The following is a 27991-nucleotide window of genomic DNA, read 5'->3' as shown; positions in this document are numbered from 1 at the left end:
CCTAGCACCGGAGCTTGTTTTCCCCGTGTATTTCGCGTCTCGGAGCCGTTTAAAATAAGCCCCTGCCACCCCGTCTGCGCAGTGCCCGTGACCATGTGTCTGGTAATTTTCCCTTGCCATTTTATTTTAGTACTTGTGATGTTTCAGATGAAGTCTTAAAGAGCTGCAATGTCCTCCCAGAAGGAATGTCTGCTTGGAACAGATCCTTATTGACAAGGCAGCTGTGTGGGGACCGGAACGGAGCCTTAAAACCCGGCTCTAAAATCAACTAATACCCTAAAGTCTGGAGCAAGTGCGCAGAATTACAGCGCATGGGCTCGCAGCCTCCCGCGGCCGCTTCCTGGACGAGCGGTGCCATGTCCAGCTGCGAGCCTGGGGACGGGCTCCCCGCCCTCCGTTTGCTTTATTTCCCTTTATTTTTATCACTACTCCCGAAGAAGATAGGAAAAAGCCGAGCCAAGGGTCCTTACCCTCGGGCTGAGGGAGAGGAAAACGCAAAAAAAAATGAGGCTGGGGAAGCCCCTTGCTGGGTTTCTATCCCCCCTCGCCTTTCTCCTCTCTTTCCTTTAAAAGGCCGACCAAAATAAACACCGCGGTGGCTGGGAAGAAGCAAAAACTCCCTTGGCGGCCGAAGAGAGGCTTCCCCGAGCTTTTGGGGAGCGGGGTTTCATTTCTCCAGGCTCCCCGAAACCGGCCCGAGGAGGGGCCGGCGGCGGTGCGCTGGTGGGCTCCACCTGGGGGCTAAGTATGAGCCCAGAGCCGCTCGTGGGGGATGTTAATTATCTCAGGGTTTGTTTTTTTTTTTCCTAAAAATTGAAACCTTTCGCTTTAAACCCCAGGCAGAGGTAAAATGGCACGGATTTGCGAAGCACGCCGTGCCATTCACCCCCGTTCAAAATCACGCAGAAATGGTTTCGAGCCGCAAAAAAAATAGAAACAATAATAATGAAAAAAATAAGAAATAAAACAGAACTGGATGCAAACAACCAAACAACAACAAGGCGGCTCGGAGCAGCCGCCAGCCCCTTTATTTCTCGGGAGGCGAGGGGCAGCAGCCCGCAGGCTGGGCACAGCCCGGGCTTTGCAGCCTCCGGAGCCTCTCCACGCCGGCTTTGCCTCCGCCGCCGCCGGGGCGCGGATCCGTGGCATTTGCGCTGGAAATTTTCCTCTTTTCCGTGATTTTTCGATGCGGCGAGGAACTGGGGGGGAAGACGGGGCTCGTGCAAAGGCACTCGGCGGGTTTTCATCGATTCCGCCGGAAAAAAACAAACAGCAAAACAATGGAGAAAACAGGCGGAACACGCATCCCCTCTCCCCTTAGAAATAACCCTCTTCCCAAAAGAAATTTGATTTTGTTGCTTTCTCATTTTTTTGTTGTGTTTTTGTCTCGAAGTGTAGGGGTCTGGGGACGCAAGCATCGCGACGAAATAAAAGCAAGAGCGCTTTTATTTATTTATTTGTTGCTCGGAGCCGTGTCTCGGCGGTGCTAATAAGCCCCGTGCTGCCTCGGAGGCTGGGAGCCGGCAGGGCAGTAACACAACGCTGCCCATTTCCGAACCTTTCGAAGGCGAAACCCAAAACCGGCCCATTAGTCAATGAGGTTTGTGTTGTAGAGGGCTCCTTTCCCATCCACTTGCTGTTCTGAAAAATAGATCACATTTCGTTATCTTCAGTGAGAATCTGCAACGTGATACCGGATCCGTGTTGCCTTCCCTGCCGAATGCGAGGCGCAGGGGAGACAGCCAGCTTCCTTGGCGTATTTCTAAACAATAAAGGATTTGTATTTGCTTTCTCTCCCTCTCTCCCCCTTTATTATTCTATTTTTTTTTAATGAGGAGGGACAAGCCCCTCTCCATATGCATCCCTCTTGTCTCGCAGGAGCCTTTGGCCCCGAGCGCCTGCAAACCGGCGCAACCTTTAATTACGTGTTGGTAAATCGCCCTCCGGACACCTGTAAAAACAACGCCGGGGGCCGAGGGAAGGGGACCCTGGGGAGGGGACCCCGGGGAGTGGACGGGGACCCGGCTCTGGCCCGGCTCGGCCCAGCCGGGACCCCGCGGAGGGCGCAACCAGGGCGCAACCAGCGCGCAAGCGGGGCGCAGCGGGCCCTTTCTCCGCGCACTTACCGGCACGCTGTCCGAAGGACGGGAGCTGGCCACGAGTGGGTTTTTTCTCCGTGGGCTGACCCGGACCCGATGTCCCCGTCCCCCCTCCCTGCCGTGGGACCCCCCCTCCCCACCCGCAGCCCCTCTTTGCTCGCTCGTGTACCTCCGGGATGCTGATTCTTTTTAAGCTAGGAAGAATTTCCTTTTGGGAGGTGAAACCCTCCAGCTCCTCCTGTTCAGAGGAAAGTGCTAGTGATGGTAATACGGGGTGACACTAAATAAACAGTTAAAGCAGGGCTGGAAAGATGGAGTTAATTATCCAGTGAGCTGCATTTAAACCCAGACCAGGAGGGGCTGATTTGTTTTGGCGCAGGGAACCGAGCAGGAGACGAGCCGCCGAGGTCTCCTTGCTCCTCTCGGAGCCTCCTTAACTCGTCCTTGCTGCCGCCGGCCCGGCGGCTCGGGGACCCCTTCCCCGAGCCGCCCCCTGCAGCCTGCGCCCCCCGGGAGATTTTGGGGGGCCCCAGACTCCCGTGCCACCCGTTTGTGCTCTCGCAGCAGCGAGGTGGCCGCCCGGGTGGCTCTCCGGTGCCCGCACTCCCCCAGGTAAGTTTGTATACGAGCAGCAGCAGCAGCCCTGCAATGCGATTTCTTTTCTTCTCCTTCCTCCTCCCTTCTTCTTTTTTTTTTTTTTTTTTTCCTCCTCCTTTTTTTTTTTTTTTTTTTAAAAAAAAAAGTCTGATATTAATAATCCCCGTATGCCCCTCTTTCCGGGTCATTACGGTACTGCTGGTCTCTAATCAATCCTAATGCGATGGCAATTGGAGTCTCTGATGAATGCATCTCAGGTTTCTTGTAATGGCTCTACCACATTTTCCTGGACCTCCTTCTTTAACCTGAGATGCCAGGGGGACGTCTCCGTTCTCAGCTGCTGATTACTTCAAGATGTTTGGGCTGGTGTGGGGAGCGAGCGAGTCAGCCTGCCCCTGAATAATCTGGAACCGAATTGGATGAGCCGTTTCCTAAAACCCAAGGACAGCGGCGGGGTTTAACTCCTCCGCTGCGCTGGAGCCTGCCCGCACCTCCCGCACCGCGACACGCGTGGCCGTGGGAACGTGTCTGGCCCAAGCCCCAGTTACCCAGGCCTGGGAGGGTGCCCCAAGTTTGCCCCACTCACAGCCCTGTGTCCCCCCTTGAGCCACCCACGCCTCCCACCTGCACGGCCCCACGCGTGGGCACCCCTCTGTCCTCCTGTGTGCACCCACGAACGGATGCACCTGCACCCGTGTGCTTGCACCGCTCCCTGCGTGCGCACCCTGCACGCCCGCGTGCACGCACCCACTGGGGCACGCACACCTTGTGCCCCCATCCCATCCCCACCCCACGTGTGTCTCCTCACCAGAGACACTCGTGCACGTGTCTGGGTCACCCCACGCGTGTCTGGGGCAGGGAGCCAGGTGCTCGGGAGAGGTAAGCCCCCCGCTAGGGGATGGCTGGGGGCAGGGGGGCGCTGGGAAAATGGTGAGAAGAAAAAGCAAAAATTCAGCATTTGCCCAAAAGGGGTATGTGGCTTTTTTTTTTTTTTTTTTCTTTCTTTCTTTCTTTCTGCAAGATGTGACAATACTTTTTGTGCAGGAAATATAAAAATATGCAAAAAAAAAAAGGTGAAAAGTATGAAAAAATGAAAAAAAAATCCTGCAGAAGGAAAAAAAAAAACCTGAAAAACAAACAAAAAAAAATGGATGGGCACTGCCACTTTTCCCACTGCTCCCATTGGAGTCACCCAGGCGTGCCCATGCTGTGGGACCCCCAGTCCCACCCATAAGGGCCTCAGTATTGTGGTGGGGGGGCAAACCCGTCCCTTCTCAGTATTTCTCTCTCCCAGGGTGCTTTATTTACCTGCTGGCACCTACAGCTGCCTGGGCCCGCACTCCCCTGCCTTTTGGCTGTCTGAAAGCACAAATCCATATTCCCCGCCCGGGCGATGCAAAGCGCATAATCCGTTCTGTAAACACGGGGTTCACACGGGGCAGAATGGGTACAAGATTTACATAAATGGCTCTGTTTACCTGCACTTTTTGCATTAGGGCACTGAGTAAATATTTTCTCTGCCTGGGGACCGTGCCCGATGAGGCTCAGGCTGAGGGTTGGGTGCAGGCATGATTTTGGGAGGGCATCTGGGAGCCTGGGGGGACCCGTCCTGCACCCACTGCCTCGGTGGGTTTCCGAGAGCGCTTCGAGAAAGGGACCTTTCACCTCTCATTAGTGATGCCATCAGTGGCTTGGCAGAGCAGAGCTGAGGTCACGTTACATATGGCACGCAGTCTGTTCAGCGCCGGCAACGCCAGCTTTGAAATTTTAGAGAGGGGAAAGGTCACCTTGCGTAAGCCGGGTCTGGGGGTCCCCCCTCTGTCTGCGTGCGGGGTGGGCGTCCATATGCCTCCATTGTCGCTGGCCTCGCTCTGTCTGGCCCTGAGAGATGCTCAGCCCCTTTTCTCTTCCGCCCCCTAAATTCGCAGGGAGCCGCTGAAACGAAGCGGTTACTTTCGTACTGCCTCGCCTTTTCCTTAGAGAATGTCTCTGCGAGCGCTGTTTTTTTTTGTGTTTTGTTTTTTTTTTCTCCCTTCTCTTCCCAGCATAAACCTGTCTTGCATGACTGATATGACTGATTATTTTTTCAAGCAACGTATAAAGCAGCTTTCCAAGAGAAAATGGGTTGTATCTGTTTATCAGCAGATCTGTCCGCATGGATAAGTTTACCGTTCTCAGAGCTGGGTATATAATTTCATAGACCTTCAAAAGTGTCTCGCTTCCATGGTGATTAAAACTTCTCACTCCTGAATCTTGCTGGGGTATTTCAGGTTTCATGCCACTGGATCTTAGAAAAGCACATCTGTACAGTTGTACTTATTTCATCTGAAGAGACAAAAAAAAAAAAAAAAAAAAAAAACAATATATTTGTTTGGGAACATACCACACCTTACATTAAATTAATCCCTGGCATAATTCACTGCATTGAATTTTGTAGGATCCTGCCAAGGCTTCGTCCAGAACAACTCAGAGGCAGTGGCTGCGGGGAAGTTACTGTTTTGCCATCCACGACAGCTGACACCGTAAGTCCATGTCCCTTATCAGCCCTCCTGCAGCATCTTGTTTTGCAAACTTTGTTTTTTAAATACAGGGGGCCTGATTCTTATGCTCTTCAAGTAACTTGAATGGGAGTTTCTGGCATGCAGCTGTTGCTCAGCGATCTTCAAAAGGACGTTTGCTTTTACACAGGTCATCACTAAAAACACTCCAAATGAAATAGATGCTTATCTTTAGGATATCTGAGAAACGGGAGCTGAAGCAGCACGCGGCGCAGATCCAGAAATTCACCTTCCTGCCTGCTCACTCAGCTCTGCCGTGTACAGCGAGGCATCCGGGCACCCGCACTAAAGGGATCTCATCCTGATTTCCTCCTAATACCAGTGCTTCTTGCATGTATTTTAATTTTTAAACAGGAATAGTCTTCCACTGCCTGTCAAAGGGAGTGTCGGGAGTGGAGGTATGAGCCAGCTGATTTTCAGAAATGGAGACGCTGAGACCTGCCGACGGATTTTGTCACGACTGACGTTTTCATAGCATAGGGCTAAAATGTGCTCTCAGTTACCTGAGTGCAAATCTGCAGATTTAAATGGAGTTTGTCATAAGAGGGGACTGGATTTAGCCATAATTTTCTGCTGCTCTCTAATCGCTGTAGTCTGAAGAAAGCAACATATGTATAATGGTAGCCGAGATGCAGGAAGGGTAAGAAGCTTTCTACCAATGAGGATCGCATTAAATAATTAATTCCCAATTGCCTTTCTACATTAGTGCTTTCAGCTAAAAAAGCCAGTCAGCTTTGTAAGGCCCCAGGCACTGAAACATTTGGTGCATTGTCAGTCCGAAAGTCAGGGTAATAGATACCCAGGGTGTGCTGGAAAAGTGCTGCCCTCCATCGTGCCATTTGCATATCCAGATGCACAGCTTCCTTCCTCACCCGTCCTTTTTGTTCCTGGAGTTTGAGAGGACAGCAACTCTTCCAAGGTGGCTGCTGAAGAAGCCAAAAGTGTCTTTATTTTACCCAAATCAGAGGAACTGATTGCTCTAGTCTAAAACCTGAGTATACAAAAGCAGCATGTGGGTCTCTTATCAGCAGACCAAATCTGGCCAGTTAATAAGGAAAGGAATGAATTTCCCCCTCCTTTCCCATTTGCCCCCCTTACCCCATCTGCTGGTCCCCCAAGCTCAGCCTGTAAAGTCAGGTCAAGATGGGATCTTTTGGGCTCATACATCATTCACAATAAAGATCTTGCCACAAGAAATGACTTTACAAGTCTTTTGATGTGCAAGTCATCAGAGACAGCTCAGCTCACCTTCTGAGACAGATACACGTGTGTGCGTGCGTGCATGTGTGTGTGCATAAAGCTGAAGAAGAAAAGGAAGCATCGGAATAAACCGCCCGAGGAGGTTGGAGATTCACATTTAAAAACAGGTCTAGACAAACATCTGTCAGAAAATACCGCCGTGCATTTGATCTTGTCTTGGAGTTGAGGAAAAGGCTGAATGGAGATGTCTGGTCCTCTCCAGCCCTGAGACACCACAGTTATATATACATAAATGTTGGGCCATGCAAGTACATGTATATTTCCAGTCGTACTGTGAAAAGCTTTTGGCTCCTATGGTATTTTCTGGCTGTGAATCCTGTAGGCTAATTATAGAGAGGTTTGCTGTCTCTTGGTTTCATTAAATTTCAGTTCCACTGAGTTTTGGTTTTGTTTCATTTAACATCCTTCGTGCCACAAGTGGACCAGATCGCAGCATCCATCTGATGGCTGTAGTTCTTTCTCCTCCGCTTTTTTTCAGCTCTTTTAATATCAGCTGAAGTCCCTTTAATTCTGAAGCATTTTGGCAATGCCAGTGTCTCCCAAAACATATCTGTAAGTCCTTCTCTCTGCTCTTACAGGTGGGGTGGCAATGGCAGAACTTTATCACTAAATGAAACAGATTGGTCCCTGAAGAAGCTGTTTGGCTAAACAGGAGGATGAAGTGTGAAAGATTTGGGGTTTGGGTTTTATTTTTATTTTTGTACAGGATCACTTTCCAAAGCATCCTGGCTGTGAAGGCAAGGTGGCCATGGCAGCTGCTGGCACCCTCATAGCTTCTTCCCAAGTCTGCAAACCTCAGCAGGATGCTGGAGCTGCAGGCTGTGCTTGGGGAGCGAGCTGGCAGCTTGCTGGTGTTTATGCACAGAGGACGGGGACGTACAAGGTACAGGACTTATGGTCCTTTACACAGCAGTCAATTTCAAATTCTCCTTTTAAAATTAATTTGAAAGTGAGTTTTATTACCGTGACACATGGAGGTACTGCTCAGGTCAGGATCTGTGCACCAGTGGTGCATGCTGTGAGAAGCAAAAAAGGCTGCAGCAAGCTGCAGGCATTAACACCAAAATTTCCAGTGGAAATTGAGCCCTGAGTTTCTGAAGCCCGACACTGGGACCAGCCAGTCTGGAAAACCTCACTGACTCCACAAAGAGCGCAGTACATGTGCAGAGGGCCTGACACAGGGTGCTCCTGTGCTGCCTCAGCATCTAAGCCACCACTTTCCGTGAGGTTAGCCTCTGCCGTGCCAGACAGCTTTCTGGGGGAAGGAATGAAGGAGGGGGCTCACGGGGGGCTTCCCCCCATTTTGTTTACTGCATTCCTTCTGCTGGTGAACCATTACCATTGTGGCTGGGCTGGTTTGTCTGAAGCCTCTTGGGTTTGTACTGCAGCCAGCACTTCTGATTCTGTCTGGCCACATATTGTATTTGGCTGGTTGGCTCCCTCTAAAAATTCCGCTTTTTTTTTTTTCTTCTTTTTCTTTTTTTCCTCTGTGGCATTTTAACAGGCACAACATGGCACAACAGGCACCTTTAGGAAGAGACTGAAGATACAAAGACAAATGGCTGCTTCACAGGCAGGCTTTAACAACACAACCACAACCCCCTTGTAAAGAGAATTTGGGGAGAATTTCTTGTGCGGGTAATACTTTTAAAACATTTCTTCCACTACGCTGAAGAATTGTAAACAGTTCCTGAGCTAATCTTCATGCAAAACAGCAGGAATTTTGCAGGTCATTATAAACAACTTAGGAGAAACTATGAGGCGGCGAAGCTGTATCTTGAGCAGATTCTACAGCGACAAGAGAAAATCTCCCCATGACTAGAAGGGGATCAGGGGCACTTGGTGATGGCTGAGAGGGGCCACAAACCCTTAGTGCTGTCAGCGAGGCCCTCAGGGGCCCGAATCGCCATGCAGGCCATAGGTGCAAGGCAAAGCCAGGGTGGTCAGCTCAGCCGGCCCTCACCACAGGCCGCTGCCAGCAGCCAGAACCCTGGTGTGAGGGCCATGGGCCTCTTCCATCAGCCAGAAGACTGTCATGAGGGCCACAGACCACTTCCAGCAGACAGAACACTGGTGTGAGGGTTCCCATTACCCAAAATAATGGTGTGGTGCTGTCCTTTTGTCACTGGTGGGCACAAAAAGCGTTTGGACACTGGGGTAACTGTGAAATGAGGTACAGAAGGATTAGGTGGTTCATGCACGGCTCGGTTCTGAGCGAGGTGCCTGGGGCCCAGCTGGTGCAGAAGGCAGTGATGCTGCAGGGAAGGAGGGCCCAGGCTCTGCCCTTCCCCACGAAAGCCGAGCGATCCTTCCAGTAATCCCTTTAGCTTCGATGGCACCGCGATGATTTACAGAGCTAATGCTTTGATCCAGAGCACGTTGGACCATGGGACAGGAGGAAAACTATGAGAGAAGATCGTAAAGCAGAAGTTTCCATTTGTGGCCAGCCATTTCGCGAAGACATGACCACAACCAGGTGGTGACGGTCTGGCCGGAGATGAGGGGAAACCAACCCAATCGCAACAGATTTGTTCGAATGTGAATGGGAGTGCAGCAGCGTAAGGGCTATTAATAGGATTTGCACAGATTAGTTTACTAATCTGTGCATTTCAGATTGGATTTCGTATTATGGAAAAGAAAATTAAGCCACATACCATGCAGACTTCCCAGGCAGTGCTGTGTGAGTGCAATTTATTTGCCATGGGGAGCCGCTGCTAGAAGAGCTGCAGCAGCTCCACTGAGCACTGTTACCGCTCTCTCCTGCAGCCAGGCCGATTTTGAGAATTCATCCATGTGAGGAGCAAGTTCAATGGCACCCTAATATTGTGCTATCCAATTAACACGTCTGTTCCATCAGCAGGACGTACCTGCAGCCTTTGGGCTGTGCCGTCACGGCTGGGTGAGTCGCAGCCTGGCTGTGCCTCTCCCCTCAAGGTGACAAGTGCTGTGACTTCCCTTGTACAGGTGGGGAAATGGAAATCCAGGTATTTAGGAACTGGGGTTTTGGTTCCCAATGGTTAACATCAGCTTGGGAGATAGCTACAGTTCAGACTGCCTCGGAGTCAGGCTGAAAATATGGAATAATCTGTCTTTCCCTTCCTAGTCCCTCTTATTTTGTAAAAATAAAAGTATTTGGAAGATTTCAACCCCCATTGTAGTCAGGCCCAGAAGAAAAACATTGCTACCCTTTCAGCTAGGTTCAAACTACTGTTTTGGCCAAAGCTTTAAAACTCAGAGTGAGCTGAGTAGCTCAGCAATTTTTCTTCTTGCAGTACGTTGTTATGTTACAGCAAATAGAAATCCTGGAGTCGATTAAATTTGTCTTCAGGTCTCTACCTGGGAGAACGAATGCTTCAGAGTTCTCCTAGAACAGGGTTTAAGGTGCTTGCTAATACAAGGCACATGATGAATGTCTCTCTCCTTTCCCACAACCCCTGAGGTTAGTCTTGTCTTCATTATCAGTGGTAACTCAGCTGAGAACCATTTGTTACAACTGGGAGCCATTTGCTCATGATAAACTGTTTTAAGGACAGGCACAGGATGCTCTGGAAATCCTGGCTGCTTTATACAGGGATGTAAATAGGAATTTTCTTCAGTTCCTTAAAAAAAAAGCTGGTATTAGAGGTGCTGATTTGAAGAAATACATTTGTATTATATATATATATATTTAATTTGTACTTAGGCCAATGAAATATTTGAGTTATACAGAGTTTTGTCAAAATTCAGTTGGTATCTTTACTGATCAGACAACAGCTGTCAAGTAAATTAACCCAGAAGTCTATTTTTAAGTTTATGGAAATTTGGATCCAAAGACAGCATTGACAAAAATTCTAATGAATTTGTAGGCCATGTATTTAGCAATACATTTTTTCATTTTATTTGTAAAGTGCCTGTCTGATACCCCGTTTTATTCTGTTGAAGTGTCTTTTATCTTGTTAGCAACCCAAAGGTTCAGAAAGCATAAGGCTGGCCCTAAAAACACGACACCAGCTTTGAGATAAAATGCTTACACATGGCTAGGTGAATAAATGTAATAAACCAATGTCTATATGTAATATGGTTTGGAGGCCTTCAACACCTCCAATTTTTATTTTTAAAAACCAGGAACATAATTCTTAAGTTGAGCAGGAAGCTGTGGCTGTAAAACCCCCCTTCCTACTTCCTCTCTCTCACCAGTTACTAAATATTGCAAATCTCATAAACCGTGAAAGTTGGCAAATCAGAACATTGCTTAGGTTTGAGGCTGAGGGCCAGGAGATTTGGAAACGGTACTACCTGGTACATCAGTACCATGGAGCATCATCACTGAACGAGCTGCTGGGATTTGGTTTATAGCAGGTACAAAGTGGGGTCCTCATATTCTGTCTTGCCAGCCTCACTGGACTTGATGGCATGCCCTGCGATTTGGGAAAGGAAGAGCTGTTAGGTGTGCTATGGCTTGGCACTCATCAACATTTTTATGCTGCTCCTTGCCTAAATGAACTGTGGAAATGCAATCTGGGCAGAGCCACTGCAGGATGGGTGGGAAAATGTTCTGAAGCTGTGATGATCTCATGGTTCCAGGTCAAAACATGAGGATCTGTATATATATATATGTATCTGTATATATAATCAGTCTTTTCAGGAACACCCCTGACTTTGAAAGAGGGTGTGCGTGTTAAATACAGGAATTACACCCAGCTGAGGAAAACCTGGGAGGCATGAGTGTCACTGGCTGTGGACCTGGGGGGCTTGGTGGGGACATGCAGTGGGCACCTGGGCAGCAACAATTGGTCACTCAAATTGCAAATGGGGAGCAGCTGGCTGCAGAGGTGGAGCAATGAGGTATTACAGGTGGTGGCCTGTAATAACAAGTGGTGTCAGGTGCTTGTGAATGAGGCACATGCTGTCCTGCTGTTCCTAATTGCTGAGCTCACTGGGCAGGAGGCACTTCTGGATTCAGCTCTGGCAAAGCCTAAATGGGAGTGTTGTCTCATTTTGTGCTTAGGTATGGCTTTTCTATTGCCTTCTAGTCTTGTGAATCTCTGTTTATAGCAGTTGCTTATATCCCAGCCATACTGAGTTTATCATGGCCTTTAAAAAGATCCTAAGACATGAGAACAATTAAGATATGAAATGTGCTTTGTACTGTACTTCTGTCCCTCTGTAATGACAATTCCTTGTCTGTATGAGCATCATTCACCTGAACAAGTGTTGCTTTTGTAGCCTGAACTGTAAAGATCCAGATCTTTGGGGAGAAATTTGAAAGGCACAGGAGCACTGCTGAACGCTGTGTACACTGGTAATAACTGCTGCTGTAACTGGGCAGCAACTGTAAACCAAAAGCAACTGGTTAAGGAGTCTCATGTTCTAGGATAGAGGTTTTGAAGAAATGGGGTGAAGCTATGTGAAGTTATTTTGCCTTAATATTTAGGCTAGCCATATCTTTGTTTTGCATGGAAAAAAAAAACAAAAAACAAAAAACACAACTCACCAAAAAACCCCTGCATGCACAAAGCCCAGTGGCTCTAAGGAGCTATTCCTAGAAGCAAAGGCCAGCCAGATTTGAGCCTGGCACTGCTCTACCCCATAAATTGCAGCTGCAGCAAGGCGGGGGCCATTCTCTAGCGGGTGCAAGGAGCCTGTGCCCGGTATGCGCAGCATGTCCCGCTCCTGGAGCGCTTCCAGGCCTGCCAGAGTGGTCTTGATAAAGCAATACCTGGAAATAGGCTGCTGTTGGCATCCGGCTTCCAGGTACCCTTGTTTTTGGAACTGCTGGGTCTCTCGCCCAGTCCTTGTCCTCTTGGGCAGACTTCAGTGTGCTGTATTTCTACAGCCTGGTGTGGGCTGCCTTTGGGACAAATCTGGAGGAGATAAAGACCTGCAGGTGATGCAGGATGCAGCAAGGCTTGCTGCCCACAACTAATTTAGAAGCTCTGGGAAGAACATTATTATATCCAAGAGGAGAAAAAAGGTTATAGTAGTCTTTAGGAAGCTAACGTCATTCCTTGCATACAGGAGAAATTAAAATAGAGATATATATATATATTTTAAAGTCTTAATCTGATGAACACCCACTGCATGCAGACAGCACAACAGACTTGGCTTTTAAATGCAGACCAAGTGTGCATTTGTATGTCCCTTGCAAATGTCTTTAGGTTGGTATGAGACATACTGCTTTCCACAACTGTCTCCAATTCCCCTGCCTGCCCTTGTTTGCTCAGAGAGCGGTGAATAGCAAAATTCCCGCACCTTCCCAGGATGTGGGTAGGCTCTTAGTGGTCATTTCTTCTTGACTTATTATTTCAGTAACCACTGCAAGAGCACATGCAGCTGGGACTCTAGCCTAACCCACCTCACCTCCCAAGAGCATCTCTTTCTCTCCTCAGGCTTGGTGGGAGAGGAAGGAAACCTTTCCCAGGTCAGCCTGACATGGAAGCAGGGATCTTGGGAGCATGCCTCACCTCCACGGGATGATCCATGCGGGAGCAGTTTGCAGGCTCCGTCTCTGACCGGTTTCAGCGATCCCAGTCCAGGGCCAGCCAATTTATCGCGAGGGCTTCGCTCGAGGCTCGCTGTCGGTTGGCATCGGAAGGCGGCTGTAAATAGTGAATAAATGAATGGAGCAGACTCCGCTTTGGCATAAGCAGCAAGTCCTCCTGCTGCTTTCAGGGGGCATTGCATCAGAGCTGGATTTGGCTCCTTGGGAGGCGGCGTGAGCCAGTGGGCAAAGCAACAGGGGGAGGCAGAGACCTGGGTTTGCAACCCGCCTCTGCCACTGACTTCCAGCATCACCTTGGGCAAGTTATTTCTTCTCTCTGCCCTTGTCCCCCCTCCTCCCCAGCTTGCATTTCTTTTGTTTCTGTGTACTGTAAGCTCCTCAGGGGAGGGGCTGCATTCTACAGCTGCGAGTGGTGTAAGGAACACCGCTACCACGCTGAAATAATTGGATGTCAGTCTGCAGAACAGGAAAGAAAATGGTGCTGTAGCATTCTTGGGTCCTTTTGGGTAATGTAAGATATATCGTAAAGCACTTTGGCTGCAACAACAAAGCTTATTGATTAGCCCTGAGTATTCCAAATTGTGTCTTTCTGCCCGAGAAGTAGCAGGATGAAGAATTAAAGTACTTACACAGGAGAATATTGTACATGAGTTATTGAGTAACCATCAGCTCCGCGCCAGCACTGCTCGATTTCTCTGGACTGTGTGTAACTTCTGAACATTTTATCTTTTTCCTTCTGCTTTCGCAGGCTCGTGCCAGCTTCTGCAGCATATAAAGTAGGTGCTATTTTTATTGAAACTGGCTTTAATGTAGTAGATTTTTCACACGTGTGTTGGTTTTTATTGTTGGTCTCATTCCTGAACTTTCTGGCACCTCTGAGTGTAAAGTCAGTTATGTGCACATTGTTTGGCAGATGAATTTCTATTTCTGGGAATCATTTTCCTTCTAAAATGTATTTCTATATTAAAAATGTGATCTGTATCCATAAGTGAGATATACTGTCCTGCGGCTCCAGCCCAAAGATTTCTGTAGCCAGAGGTCACCAAGGCAGGGGGATGCAGCCTCATGAGGAGATCTCTGCTGTCCAAGCCATGAGCACTTTTGTTAAGGTCTTGTTTTACTGATCCACTCTCTGCCTCAGAGCAGCAGAAATTCCCCTCTGATCTCGCAGGAGGGAAAACCCAGCCAGAACCAGAGGATAAAAAGCACTGTCTTTCAGCATTGCCTCCCTTCTCAGCTACTCTCCCTGCTAGATCAGAGCCCATCTCGCCGAGCCCTACTGTTAGCCTGAGCACAGCTTTATCCCAGCTGAGCTCCCTCCCGCATTGGCAGCCCCTGGTCCTCCCTCCAGCATCCCCTGACCCCGTGTAAAAGGATCTGGCTTGGGGAGCAGGCTGCCCACCCTTTGGAAGGTGCTGTCCCCCTTTCTCCATCTGCACACAAGCTGCCAGGGAACAAGTAACCGTGGCTGTGTGTGGTTTTCTCGCCTAGGGTGACCTGGAACACATCTGCAAAGCCCTCCAAAGTAGTAGGAATGTGCTCCGTTAGGACATGATTCATCCTGCATACCGCATGGGTGGCTGCTCAGGGAGAATTTTGACATTTGCATAGGCAGAGACTTTCCGCTTCTCGCTCGCCCTCCAACTCCCGCACTCTGCCTGCTTGAGCAGGGGGGCTGCGCAGCCAGAAGGGATCTCCTGGAGCCAGAGCCGACCCAGCAGCTGTGGTTCTGCCCCACCACCTAAAAGGGTGACGGTGAGCTCCAGGGGCAAGCTTAAGGCAAGAAGCTGCTCACTGAAGGATGGCTTCAGCCCCTTAGCTCCAAGCAAAGCCAGAACAGAGCTGCTGTCCAGGGATCGATCAGGTATTTGGGAACTGCAGCCGGCTCCCGCGGGCAGGAAAATATTACAGTCCTACCTTTGCCATGCCAAAGGTAAGTGATATGAACAGGACTGAGTCATGCACGCTGCTTCTGGGAAGGAAAAGGAGTTGGGCAACAGCACAGTTGTCTCTTTCTACCTCTGGGCTGCTCCTGGGTAAATGGCTTTACCTCGGCAGCTGCAGAGTGCGAGCGGGCTGAACCCCAGGCCAGCGAGGGAGGGTGATGCTCTCTGGTTTGGGAGGCTGCTTGCTGCCTTTCAGCTCCTGACTGCAACCAGCGGTGCTCGTGGACTGAGCGAGACATGTGCCACTGCTGGATAAATGGGAGAGATGGAGGAATTGTGAATTAAGGTGCCAGCTATACCCAACTGGATCCAACTACTTAAAAAATAAATCTTGCAGACCTCATCTTGGTACTTGGGGCCAAATACAATTAAAGGGGTGGAAATGTGTGATGGATCCGTAATGGGTATACGGATTCAGTGAGGGCTTAGTTTGCTTCAACTGAGTGCTGCTCACTTTGGCACCAAAACAGCACCCAGGCAATCCTAGCTCTTGGTGCACAGATTTTATTTATTTTTAAACATTTTTAAGGTATTGTGTTTATATCCTTACGTGTCAAGGGTAAAGAATAAATTTCAGTCTGCTCTCTAAAGTCTGCCCAAGCCAGGTCTGGTGCTGCGTGCCATGTTTTAAAGAATATTTTCAACAAATCTAGTAAATAGGGACTTATTTATCCAGAAAGAATTCCTGATGAAGAAAGTGTCCTGCTGCTAAGAAAGCTGTGAGTAAATACTGACCAGTCCTAAGTAGTGTGTGGAATATAGTACAATAGTATTTACTTAATTACAGTATAAATTTGGTTTGAGACAGATTTAATGCCTAGGTTTTAGTATGAAATAGATTTATTTTTTAATGTAATATTTTAGAAGCAAAGTTAGGGTCTGAAAAAACCTGTTCAAGTCATCAGAAACTCTCATTCTAGCTTACAGAGGCTTCAGATCAACTCTGCTGAGCACCGGCATTCACAGTTGCCATCACCCTCACAGTGAGTCACTAGCAGCGAAGTTTCTACTTTAGATTGCTCTTTTAACACAAAATTCAAAGCCCTCAGATATTGTATCAGAAGAGAAATATTTACACAAGATGTGTATAAATATAAAGTTTATTCAGTATAGTGTTTAGAAAAATAAGTTCACATCATCTCAGAATACAAATAAAACACTTAATTGTCCAGGCACAAACCCCTATTACAGTACAACAAACATACATACTTTAGATCTCTTTGGTTGGGTAATTAAGCACAGCTACGTTTGATGATACGCTCTGGGTCGGCATCATCTAACAGTGCAGTAAAGACTTCTGATTATTCCCTCCTCTAACGCGTACATTCTGCTTAAATTTCTTATTTGTTGTAAGGCACAATAAACCCATATCACAGAAATAACTGGTTAGTTCTGGACAAACAGTACATGCAGCAAAAGAACAAACATCCTCTGAACGTGAATCGCGAAAGTCAGAAGATTCACCCTCCTCCTTGAGTTCAGAAATGTAAGAAGCTAGTTTTAAATTATATGAAACATACAAGTAAGATATAAAATATCCTTCAAGATAATAACTGCTAGGAGATACAGGAAGACTTCAGGTCTCCTTGCTTGTAAAATGTCATTAATTTTGTTTCTGGACTTACTAGAATTATTCTCTTTATGATTTGAGATGCTGCTTGACCACAAACGCTACAGGATTCGTGCCCCTGGGAGTTCCGCACATTGCTTCACGCGAAACTGGAGGGCTGCACCCTGTTGGTTGTTCGTCTGTCCTTGGTAAGAAAAGTGCACAGGCACTGGAAATCTACATACAGGAAAAGTTCCTGTGCACATGGGGCCAAATTCTGCCTCTCTTAATTTACCTCAAAATGGTTATTGTGGTGAATCCCTCCATTATTGTCATTAATCTTGATAATGACGACTATAAAGATGGTTCCAGCCTTACTTCTGGGGAAAATAGCTTTCTGAATGCGTCTTCCTGAATCCACAGGCAGGGTAAAGCAATAAACGGAAAGAGGTATATGCTTGGATAGATCGTTGCTGTTCAGTTGTAACGGTCTGAGTATCAGCCTAGTGAACTGCTTCGTGCTGCCGCTGCGTACTGGGCCAAATCTGTCCCTGATCCAACTCCAGTGAAATGCATGGACCACATTCTCAGCTGGGGTGAAATGACATTAGTCAGTAGAACTGTGCTCGTTTGTCCCAGCCGAGGACCTGGCCAATAGATGCCCACCATTTATGTGGCTGAAATGTCCTTTTAGGTAAGACCACGGGAATAATGCTGCAAATAGTCCAGACAGAGCATGTGATTCAGTATATTTCTGGTTCTCTGCAAAAGTCTGGGTGAAAGAGGCAGCTTGAATTAAAAGTAGTAAAGAACAAAGATTTTTTTTTAACGTTGATGCTTTGTAGGAATTTGCTTAAACTTTAAGCATATTTTTCCAAGCTGAGTCTGGGACCTGAAAAGTAGTAGAATTTGGCAACGTTTCCTGTAAGATTTCCAGTGGACTTACAAGTTACAAACATACGTGAAGTTGAAATGATCCTTTATTCTCATCCGTAACAGGGAGAAGTATTTATGCAGGATAGACACAGTTTCCATTTAAACAACAGAATGGGGTAGTAAGGACTGTCTGTGAGATCCAGACGCTCACTGCCATTAATACATGTGGGAGATGAGCATCCGTATCTCCTAAACACCACGTAAAATCCTCAGTCAGGAAACAATGGAACAATGCCTTATTTACAGCAGCTGAAGATCTGGCCCCAGATGCTGCTCGGGGCTTTGTGTACTGTCTAGGTAGAGCCGTTAGCCTTCTTGCTTGAGGGCTACAAAACCCGACCCTTAATTTACAGTAGGAGGAAAACTACTATTTAAATATCTATTTTAGAAACACTGTACCGTGCAATGAGTCTTTGTATTGTGCATATGTACCTGCAGAAAACATGAGGTTATACCTACATCATCTGGAGGGAATGACGCTTATTTTCAGTGGGAGAAAGAAAGAGTAGAACCTAATAACAAAATAAGTTACTCGATATCTGGAAGACGAATAGATTAATCTTACTTTGTCCCAAACCGCTGCTTTTACGTACATCCTCTGCTCCCCCAAAGGACTGGGAGGTCTCCTATTAGAAGTACCAGACACTCCAAGATACGCACCACTGTAACAACATACACAGTTTTTACGTCAACTGTGCTGCAAAGCCATGGGATTCAGAGCCTCAGTAACACAATGAATGCAAAGGAGGAAAAAAAAGAAGTAACGTACTGGCGTAACACCACAGTCTTTTCATTTATGGGACCTGATTGCTTCAACAACTGACAGAGTGCTCTGAAATATTCTCTACCTTGCCTCTAAACATAATCGGAGCTTCACAGACCAAATGTCAAGCCCTGAACAACCCCTTCAGAGCCAAGCACAGCTCTTGCTCCATGCACACGTTCTCCATTAACGCGACAACACAGGGTCCTTCCAATTTCCCGAACAGTTGATCAATTAATGCAAAGCAGATACGGCTACTGTGATCATCATCATCTTGGTTTTACAGGTGAAGAAGAGGGGGGGAGCATATTGTCTGTGCTGGAGCCCAGCAAGGTACTCAGATAAACCCCAGAGCAGCCAGGAGAGCTCTGGACTATCCGATTCCCTGCTCACGTGGAGATCCCCTGAGCGTCAAGGATGTTGTGCCAGGGGAACATACAGCTCCGTGTTCTGCTTGTGATAATCTCCACTTTAAAGCGCCTGCCTTGGACACCCTTTTTGCTCGGGTGCAGGTGGGGACAGCCAACTGCTTATGGGCTGCTTCTGTTTGCAAAGCACCGGTGGCTCCTTACAGCTGCACAGTGCGTGCCTCGCACGCTTGCTCTTCCTTTCTCTGCGCTTTTCCCTGCAACCCCGGACTCTCTGGCTCATGGTGTAAAACTACAGTGCTTACCAACAGAGCTCAGCTTTGAGATTTCACAAAATACCTTGCAGAACGTGCTGCATTCGATGTAGTGCAAAACAACAGCGAAGATGTCCATGGCACGCAGGAAATACCTTCGGTCCTTAAAGCCTTTCCACAGAACCAGGTAAAACCCAAGACAGAATCAGACTGGGATGTGCTACCTCTGTTCTCTTTCCTTTTTTTTTTTTTTTTTTTTTTTTTGTCCTTTACGAGTGTTTTTTTGTCTTGGGCCTGATGCGAAGCCCACGGAAGTGGATGAAAAACTTTCCCATTGCCTTCCAAAGGCCCCGGACCAGGCCACCGATGAGGATGAATACATGCCTTAGCTACTGTATATATTCACATTAGAATAAGAGATACAAATAAAACTGAAACACAAAGACTAACAGCATGTCATTTTTATACACCTGTAGTATTATTATTATCTTAAAGCTTAAGGATGTGCTTTTCCATGCTACAAAAATTCATCTGGAGCAAAGGTGAAATGTGTTCCACCTGCCTAGAGCCTGCCTGCTCGTGCTGGCCCGGCGGAGGGGCGAAGAGGAGGGACCTGTTGGGCAGCTGCAGCCCCCACCATCAGCCCCCGCGCTGCTTATTCTGGAAGGATACATAAATACACGCTTAAGTGCACTCCTGGATGGGGGCCTGCTTGCTGAAGAGCAGCTGAAGCTCTCCCACACGGGCTATTTGGCCAAGGGGGCCGTGTAAACATGGGACTCCCCTCCCTGGCCCGCCCAGCCAACCTTTCACACTCATCTGCCCAAGGCAGGAGCCAAGATCTTTCCCTCTGCACGGCTGCACTGCCCGTGGGCCCTCCGCCGACTCCTCCTGCCCGGCTTACGCAGCGCAGAGGTCCTATCTTTGGCTCCCCGCACCGCTGGTAAATGTCACCCACCACGACCAAAAGACTTTAACTCTTCTTACTCGTGCAAGTAGGGGCACTGAAGTCAGCAGGTCTACTTGCAAAAGTAAGGCATCAGGATTTGGCCCTGAGGACGGATATTTGCAAGTCAGTGTTTGTATTCCTCCTGCTACTGTGCTTTAGTAACAAAGTTAAGGCCACTAGGAAGAAAGGCACATGGAATTCTGTAAAAATACACAAAAAAGGTTCAACTAATTTGCAAATTACTAACAAAACAAACAAAAAACCCCTGAACACAAAGACAGAGGGGGTAGAGACAAGGACCTCCTGGGTTTGTGAGACTGGGAGCTCATCTTCTAGTTTCAGTGTGATTAACATTTTACTTTTACAGTCTATTGCTTGAAAAACTACAAAAAAAGTAAAACCTTGTCAGAAATAACTACGTTTACTTCCTGCTCAAACAATAAAAATAAATTAAACAGCCAGAAAACGTTTTCCTTTTCAATGCACTGTGTCTAAAGTAAAAGGGAACATAAACCATAAATAAAATCCATTGTACTAATTTAAAAAAAAAGTCTCCTTTATAAGAACTGAAACAATATTTACATTCATACTGGAGAGAAAGCTTCTGAGTTGCATAATTAGAGTTTCAGATGATGCTTTTCTGGTGCACTGACAAAATGCTAGCTGTAGCATTTAGAAACCTGTACGTGTTTGATGTGAGATTTTTGGTATGAACGCAAGTCTGCTGGAAAAAAAGCAAACACACCAGTAACAAGATTATTCATGATTTTGTTTCGTTTCTTAACCTCAGACAACAAAAAAGTGGCCTGCGAGGTATCGTCTAGAGTTCTTAAAAATTATTCAATGCCCACGGACTAGAAGTAAACAGCGAAAATGACTGCATCGTTTCTACCTTTTCGCAGCAAGATTTTTGTTTTCTACCTAACGTTAGGAGTGTATACTTACTGTTGAGAGCATGTTGTACTATGGAGTCTACTTAAATTATCAGCGTAGTAGCAGTTAGCCAAACCTGTACCCATTCGCTTGGTACTTCCCCTGGCGTTTCCTTTCTCCTTTAATCTGCTTAAAAGAGAATACTGCATGCAAACCAAGTGCGGCAACCTAATTCCACTGCCGGAGATTCCTCTGTACATTAATTCAGACCATGTAAATGTTCTTCTATTTTCTTTAAATGAAAAAAAAAAAAACAAACACCCCGCTTGGTGCTTGTTAGGGCCTCAACAGGAGACTTATCTAGTGAAACAGAAAGCAAGAAAAAAATTACAAGTCTTGCATATCTTCATCCATCTGAACTGTCTGCAGTTTGGCAAGTTCTTTTTTGTCCGTTTCCAGTTCTTCACAAACCGTGTCAACCATGTTACTCATAACGTATTTGGATTTTGAATCCAGCATCATTAAGTTGCCAGTTGACTTACTTTCCGAATTAGGCAAGAAATTCTCCTTGACATCAGGGACAGCTTGCAGAACCAACCTGTGCTCTCTGGCAAAATCTTGATGTACTTGTGCAGACGGGTGGCTGACACGGTCTCCGGTTGCAGAAACTATTTCTCCAAGTGCGGGCTGTGCTGTAGAAATGGACAACAGATCTTGACTGGTAATGAGCGAACAGTTCTGAAGGGTTGCATAGTTAGTGTTGCTGATCGATATCACGGTAGAGGTACTGGTTACGGGCGATGACATGGACTGGCTCTCTGAGATACCAGAGTTCAGTTCTGCAGCATTTAAAAGAGTGGGTGGTGTGAGGGAAAAATTATGTGAGGGCGTTACATTCACTAACGAGGAGGCCAGGTACTGGAGTCCTCCGCTGGATATATTTTCAGAAGACATGTTTACATTTAGTTGTGTGTTCTGGCTGACTGGCATTAACTGAGAAAACACAAGGCTTCTTTCCAGTCCTTCTTGCTTAGCAGATCCTACCGTCTGACCTGAATTGGGAACTGTATAAACGACCGCGCTCGGAGTGAGGGGGCTGAAGAAAACCTTTCCTTGTTGCACTGTTGAAGAGTCGCTCGTAAAAGTTCCCCCATCAGATGTGCTAGGATTTACTGAAACGTTACCTAGGGAAAGGGAAGCAAAAGAGAGGAAAATACAGATTATAGTTGGCAGGGAGCTCTGCAGTCATTTTCTTAAGGCGCTTTGGTCTTCTTATCTTTGAAGTACATACATACATACGCTAATATTTCATGCAACATAGAACAGCATTGTTTATAACAGGTGAGAGAAAATTTGGTATGAAGAAATAAAAGCTTCTGTTAATAGAAACCGCTTCTAGAAAGAAAAGAAATGCTTCTGGTATATTAGGTCTCTTTCAGGCTCTCATTAAGGGGCAAACAGTCCCTAGCCACGTGATTAAAACGAACGTGCTTTGGCCCTCGCTAGGTGCCACCACTCAATTTCTCTCTAAGAATAGCAGCATGAAAAGCTATTAAAGATAGTTCAGTGACAGACTACAACTTGTGTGTGGGAAACTGTAGACACGTCACATAAAACACGCTATTGCTGGGCAGAATCTACCTGAGTAACCTGCAGGGAAAAGTTCAAACAACTTCTACCAGGCTGACTCCGTAGTCAGTCAGGCATTTAGATGCAGTGCCTTTTACCTTGCTTCATCACCTATTTCTAGAAGCCTAACCCCACTCTAGCCACTGAACAGCGTAAAGCCACTCAGCGAGCAGCTACTCCATCAGAAAGCCATGGGACTGCTCCCACGATGTCCCAGCTAACCAGGGCAAGAACAGGTGGCCAGCCAAGGCCTGAAGCTGGTTTCACTGGGCATGCCTTCTAAGTTGTCATTAGGACAATTCCTAAAATAAGATATGCTGGCTCTTGGGACAGGGTCTCACTTTAAACACCTCTCTTTCTCAAAAGCTGATTAATAATTGTAATTTTAAGAGACCACAGTTGGAGATACCTCGATTTTTTTTTTATAACAGCACTGAAGATGCATCTCATCAGGAGAATAGTTTAGGTCCTTGTTCATTTCCATTAATCAATCGTGATTTTTTTGAATCGTTTACTTGTACGCATAAACCAGGAGAATAAATTGAGGCAACTGAAGGTTACCTTGCAATAACATAACATTTACTGTAGCTTACTTAAAACAGTCTGCAATGCACTTCACTTGGAACATGCAGCAAGCTATCCATCCTTCTCACGTTAAAAAAAGAGAGAAATGGAAGCAGCAAACCTAGATCTTGACTTTTCTCTGCACCAGACTAGACATATGGTCAATCAGTCTCCAGTGGGAATTGATATTTTCAGTACCGGGGAAAATCTTCAGTCAGTGCCTTATTATGCACTGATTGTCCCATATGAAGGGACAGTACTTTCTTTTTCACCTGTGCTGGTTGTTAGCTTATACCTTCGAGCATGTGGATTAAACGGCTTTTGTAATTACAGGTGGTATTCAGACCAAATGTCTGATGTGTTTTAATCTTGGTTAAACTAATTACCAGTAATTTCCAGTGACTATAAGTGCCACATTTTAGGATTTTGTAATTTCGTACCCATTTAAAATGTGTCTGTACAGCTTCAGCGTTCCTATGTTATTTTAACAGCAAAAACGATTAACTCTCTGTACATGTTTGATGGAAATATGCTAACGTGAGCACCACTTGATTTTCATTGTAGTACTCCCGGCTCCTGGAACTACAGCAATTCATTCAAGTTTAATCATTTTCATAACCAAAGATACAGCGGTTAATAAGTAACAGAGTTTTTCAGTTCTGCTTTGTAACTGACCTGCTTCAAAATAACAATCCAGAGCTGGAGTTGCATTCCCTAAGATTCTTCCTCCCTGTCCAGAAGCTTCGGTCTATGGTATGTTAAGACAAACTCTAAGGCAAACTCGGGGAGGAGCATGCACACTTGGCATGTGAACCTGCGATGACATATTTCCCTTGGACCGAGGGCAGTTCTATCCAAATACCCTTGCATTTTGTATCTACAAGCTATTACATACTCCTATTGTTTCCCTGCAGTTTAATCGTTCTTAATTATAGGACAGAAAGCGTATGCGTGTAACTGCTTGGTCTTGTTGTGTCTATAGTCATTTAAAATTTATTTATGAAATGGTTTGGTTAAAAAAAACAACACACAAGACAGCCACCACAAGAACAACAACAGTTAACAGCTTCCAGCTGCAGCAGTTTTCATTTTTATAAACTTTCTCATAAAAAAAAAATTCAACAGCAAATGGGGAATATTTTGAATTACTGAAACGTGTAAAATTGGCAAATATTTGCGAAGACTTAATACCATAGGCTTCAGAGAACAGTTTGAGATAAAAATAAAGTAAAATACCAGATTTCCTTCCCTGCTCTTGGTAAAGAAGCTCAGTTCTCATGTAATTGCCTACCCATGAGCATAATCCACAGAGAAGGACGAGGGATACATTATATTATAAAGGAACGCAAAACATTACTTGATGTACACTATGTGCAGCTGGGGCCAAGGTACAACGATGGTACATGAGAGCAAAAGTATTATAGCTCCTGAAATATGAAGTGTGCCCAACCCCCATTTTTTCTTGTAGCTTTCCCTGTAACAAATGAAACTTTTACCTTGTGAAGCTGCCACAGAAACAGGAGGCAGCTGCAGAGAAGAAAAACCGATGCTTCCGTTCAGCAGCTGGCCATTTGTTCCTGAATTAGGGATCTGGACAATGCCATACTGGTTTATTTGGACAGGAGCAGTAAAAGTAACTACAGAGCCTCCATCTTGGGAAGCAACAGTTTCTACGCTTTCCCTTTTCACTTCTGAGCTTGGTATCAATCCTGGGAATGAGACCGGTATGTTGCTGGGGCTGAACGTGGCGGCTGCTGCTGTGTTAGGGACTGAAGCCTGAAGGAGTTTGAAGTCCTTAACATCTTCTGAAGACGACGACAATATGTCAGTAATGGATACGCCGTTGCTCACAACGCTTGAAGTGGTTTTAGGTGAATTTAAAGTTACTGTTTGGGAAGCCCCCACGCTGAGTCCATTGAGAATTACACCATTGGGTCCCTGAAGAAAAGAGCTACCATTGAGAAAGACAGGAGAAGTACTGGCAGGCACAAGGTTTCCATTCAACAAGACACCAGATGAGCTCAAGGCTATTTTAGTGTTTCCAAGCTGCTGCATGTACACAGGCTCCATGTGGCTGGGAAGGCTGAGGCTGGTAACTCCATCGGACGAGCTGGAGAGCGGATGTGGAGATAAATCCTCCTGCCCCTTACTGGATTCATCTTCCGTGCTAGGGTTGCCGTCTGACTCACTAGTGGAAGAGATGGAGAGATGACATTGCATTACCAGGGCACACCAGTGAGCTCTGGACCAAAGGAGATGCCTTGCTTCGATACGGCTCAGGGGAGTTTGTCATATTTATTTCCTATGCTTTGCCTTAAAGCGTGCTTTAAAGGCAATCTGAGATCGAGGAAGAGGTTTCTTAGAAAAGAACACATCTAACCGGCGTGAAACTTTACAGACTGGATTACAGCCTTGTAAATACCTCCCCCCCCCCCCCCCCGGCGGTCCGCTAAGCCAAACAACCCGGGGGCGACCACCTCGGGCCCACCGCCCCAAGGCACGGTGCCGCACGTGTGAAAGCAACCCGGCAGCCCCGGGAGCAGCCATTTGGGAACTTGCTCCGTGGCAGCCTCGGGAGGTAGAAGCAGGCCAGGAAGCTCCGGCCCGACCCTCCCCGAGCTCCGCAGGCCCGCCGGAGGCACCGCCGGAGGCCCTGCCTCAGCCGGGGGGGCCTAGAGCCGGGGCGGCGGGGCCGGGAGGGGGGCTGAGGGGGGCCCGCTGAGCCCCTCCTGCCGGAGCAGCGCCGTTGTTTTTTTTTTTTTTTGCTGACTTGTCCGCCCGGGCTCGCATTTTTTGGCTGCTCCCTCCCTTCCCCCTCCGCAGCCACCCGCCCTTTGATGTGTCCCGAGGAGAGGGGGCCGCGGCTGCACAATCGCGCCCTTGGTTGAGAAATGCCTTGGGGCCCTTCGCTCGCTGCTGCCGCTGCCTTTTTTTTTTTTTTTTTTTTCCCCTTTCCTCCTCCTTTCCCCGCTCTTTTCTTTCTTTCTCCCTCCCCTCAGAGGGAGGGGAGAGCCGCGGAGGTCACCTCCACCTGCCCGCCTCACGCCGCCGAGCCCCCGGCCGCTCCGCCACCGACACCCGGGGGGGGGGGGAACCGGGAGAAGTTTCCCCTTCACCGGGCCGAACCGAGCCGGGCCGGGGGAAGCTCCCGCTCCCCGGGGGGGACATCCGAGGCTGCTGGGAGGCCCGAGGCCCGCTGCGGCTCCTCTCAGGCCGGGCCCGGCCCCGCTTCCCCCCGCTCTTGAAACCCGAGCCCGGCCCGCTCCCGAGTCAGGTTTCAAAACAGAGCGGGACCCCACACCCCCGCGCGTCAATGATTAACTCTGTCAGGCGCAATAATTAAATAAAAACAACGAGGAAACAAACAGCGTGTGTGTGTGTGCGAGTGCGTGCGTGTCCCCCTTCTGCCCCCGGGGCTCCCCCCCCGGGGGCCGAGGGGGGGGGGGAGCCCGGAGGAGAAGTTCTCCTTGTGCCGCCTCCCCGCGGGGCTGGGCGGGCGTGGGGGGAGCGGGGAGGGGGAAGGAGGGGAGGCCGGGGCACGGCGAAGGTAAGCGCCATGTTTGCGAAGGGAAGAAAGAGCCGGGAAAGGGAAGGCGGCAGGCGGCGAGAGGGGGGCGGGGAGGGGAAAAAAAGAAAAGAAAAAGTTTGGGCTCACCTTTTGGACTGCGTCTCCGAAGGGTTGCGGTCCCGCTGCCGGCGGTTCTTGAACCAGTTGCTGACCTGGGTGAGGGACAGCCCGGTGATCTTGGCCAGGTTGCGCTTCTCGGCCGGCGAGGGGTAGCGGTTCTGCTTGTAGAGCTCCTTGAGCGCGTTGCGGGACTTCTCCTTGAAGCAGTACACCGTCTCCTCGCCGTCCCAGATCGTCCTGGGCAGAGGGTATTTCCTCCGCAGCCTGTACTTGTCCACCGCCCCCAGGGGTCTGCCCCGGGCTCGCTCCGCCTCGGTGTAGCGAGCTTTGTACCAGAGCTCCTGCAGCAGCGGGTGGTTGGACGAGTCGAAGTTGTGGCTCTCCAGGATGCTGTAGAGCTCGGCATAGATGCCCTGGTGGAAAGCCACCAGCGCCCGGGCTTTCATCAGGCTCTCGTTGCCACGTAGCAGATCGCTTGGGGGCAAAGACCACAGAAACCTGGCCAGGCGGTCCAGGTTCCCACCTTGCTGCAGCGCCTCGCACACGCAGGCGACGTGGTCCGGGGAGAAAGCCAGGGGGGTCTGCGAGGAGGAAGACGACGACGAGGAGGAGGAGGACGATGAGGACGAAGAGGAGGACGACGACGAGGAGGAGGAGGGCGAGGCGGCGGCCGCAGCGTGGTGGTTCCTGGCCAGGAGTTCCGTGTGGAGCAGTACCTGCTCGGCGGCCGCCTCCTCCCCGCCGTGCTCCATGGGGAACGGGGCGGCGGCGGCGGGGGGGGGGCGGCGGCGCCGCGGGGTTCAGGGCTCCCGCCGCCGCCCCGTCGGGGGGCACGGCTTCGGAGAGCATTTCCATCACATTTTCCTGCTTGATTTCCACCGCGCTCGTGATCTCGGCCGTGGGGGAGGCAGAAGACATGGTTTGTTTTCCTTTTTTTTTTTTTCCTCTCTCCTCTCCCCCCCTTTTTTTTTTTTCCTCTCTCTCTCTGCAAAGTCCACTCCTCCTCCTCCTGCTCTCGGCCGGCTCTAGCCGATCAGGTTTCCTCCCGGCCACGCACCGACCATTAACGACCGCTGCTATGGCCAAGCCGTGCAATCGGGCTCCGCTCCGCCGCTCCCCCCAGCGTGACTCCCGGCCCCGCCGCAACACTATATGGCCCCGCCGCCCGCTGCCCCGGCCGCGCCCGCCCATTGGCTGAGCCGCGCCGAGGGGGCGGGGCCTCCCGCGTCCCCATGGCAACCGTCAATCAAGCGGCCCCGCTCCCCCCCGCCTCCCTCCTCCCTCTCCTCCTCCTCACGGGCACCTCCACCTGGAGCTCCGCGGGCGGAGAACGGGAAAACGTGAAGGAATTAAAAAGGAATAAAAAGAAGTGTCATAAAAAAGGAGTGAAATAAAAGAGCAATGAAAGAAAAAAAAGTAAAAAAAAAAGTAAAGACGTGGAACCGCTCGGGGAGAGAAAAAGCGAGGGCGCCTCAGGCGGCGCTGCCCCGCCGGGCAGGGGCTCACCTCAGCCCCTGCTGGCTGCAGGGCGGCGGAG

General features: G+C 48.5%; 1 protein-coding gene and 4 long non-coding RNA genes across 5 annotated transcripts; 2 read left to right on the top strand and 3 right to left on the bottom strand.

The window, feature by feature from the left end:
* Window positions 1-794: 794 nt before the first annotated feature.
* Window positions 795-3174, bottom strand: LOC118157344. The gene is made up of 2 exons (XR_004746613.1): window positions 2127-3174; window positions 795-1641 (listed from the first exon to the last, which is right to left on the bottom strand). It is a non-coding gene; the product is annotated as an uncharacterized LOC118157344 (long non-coding RNA).
* Window positions 3175-4817: 1643 nt separating this feature from the next.
* LOC118157345 lies at window positions 4818-13347 on the bottom strand. Its single transcript, XR_004746614.1, has 2 exons — window positions 12958-13347; window positions 4818-5021 (listed from the first exon to the last, which is right to left on the bottom strand). It is a non-coding gene; the product is annotated as an uncharacterized LOC118157345 (long non-coding RNA).
* LOC118157343 lies at window positions 5058-6892 on the top strand. The gene is made up of 2 exons (XR_004746612.1): window positions 5058-5218; window positions 5385-6892. It is a non-coding gene; the product is annotated as an uncharacterized LOC118157343 (long non-coding RNA).
* On the top strand, window positions 10048-13983 carry LOC118157342. Its single transcript, XR_004746611.1, has 2 exons — window positions 10048-11501; window positions 12803-13983. It is a non-coding gene; the product is annotated as an uncharacterized LOC118157342 (long non-coding RNA).
* A 2040-nt stretch (window positions 13984-16023) lies between these two features.
* LOC118157341 (homeobox protein SIX4-like) lies at window positions 16024-27726 on the bottom strand. Its single transcript, XM_035311616.1, has 3 exons — window positions 26482-27726; window positions 24323-25014; window positions 16024-21817 (listed from the first exon to the last, which is right to left on the bottom strand). The coding sequence occupies exons 1-3, from the start codon at window positions 27204-27206 to the stop codon at window positions 21021-21023; spliced, it is 2214 nt and encodes a 737-aa protein (XP_035167507.1). The 5' UTR covers window positions 27207-27726; the 3' UTR covers window positions 16024-21020.
* Window positions 27727-27991: the final 265 nt, after the last annotated feature.

The sequence above is a fragment of the Oxyura jamaicensis genome, assembly GCF_011077185.1.
Source record: "Oxyura jamaicensis isolate SHBP4307 breed ruddy duck chromosome 5 unlocalized genomic scaffold, BPBGC_Ojam_1.0 oxy5_random_OJ101316, whole genome shotgun sequence".
Classification (NCBI taxonomy): Eukaryota; Metazoa; Chordata; class Aves; order Anseriformes; family Anatidae; genus Oxyura; species Oxyura jamaicensis.
This window is presented reverse-complemented; position numbering and strand designations above follow the sequence as displayed.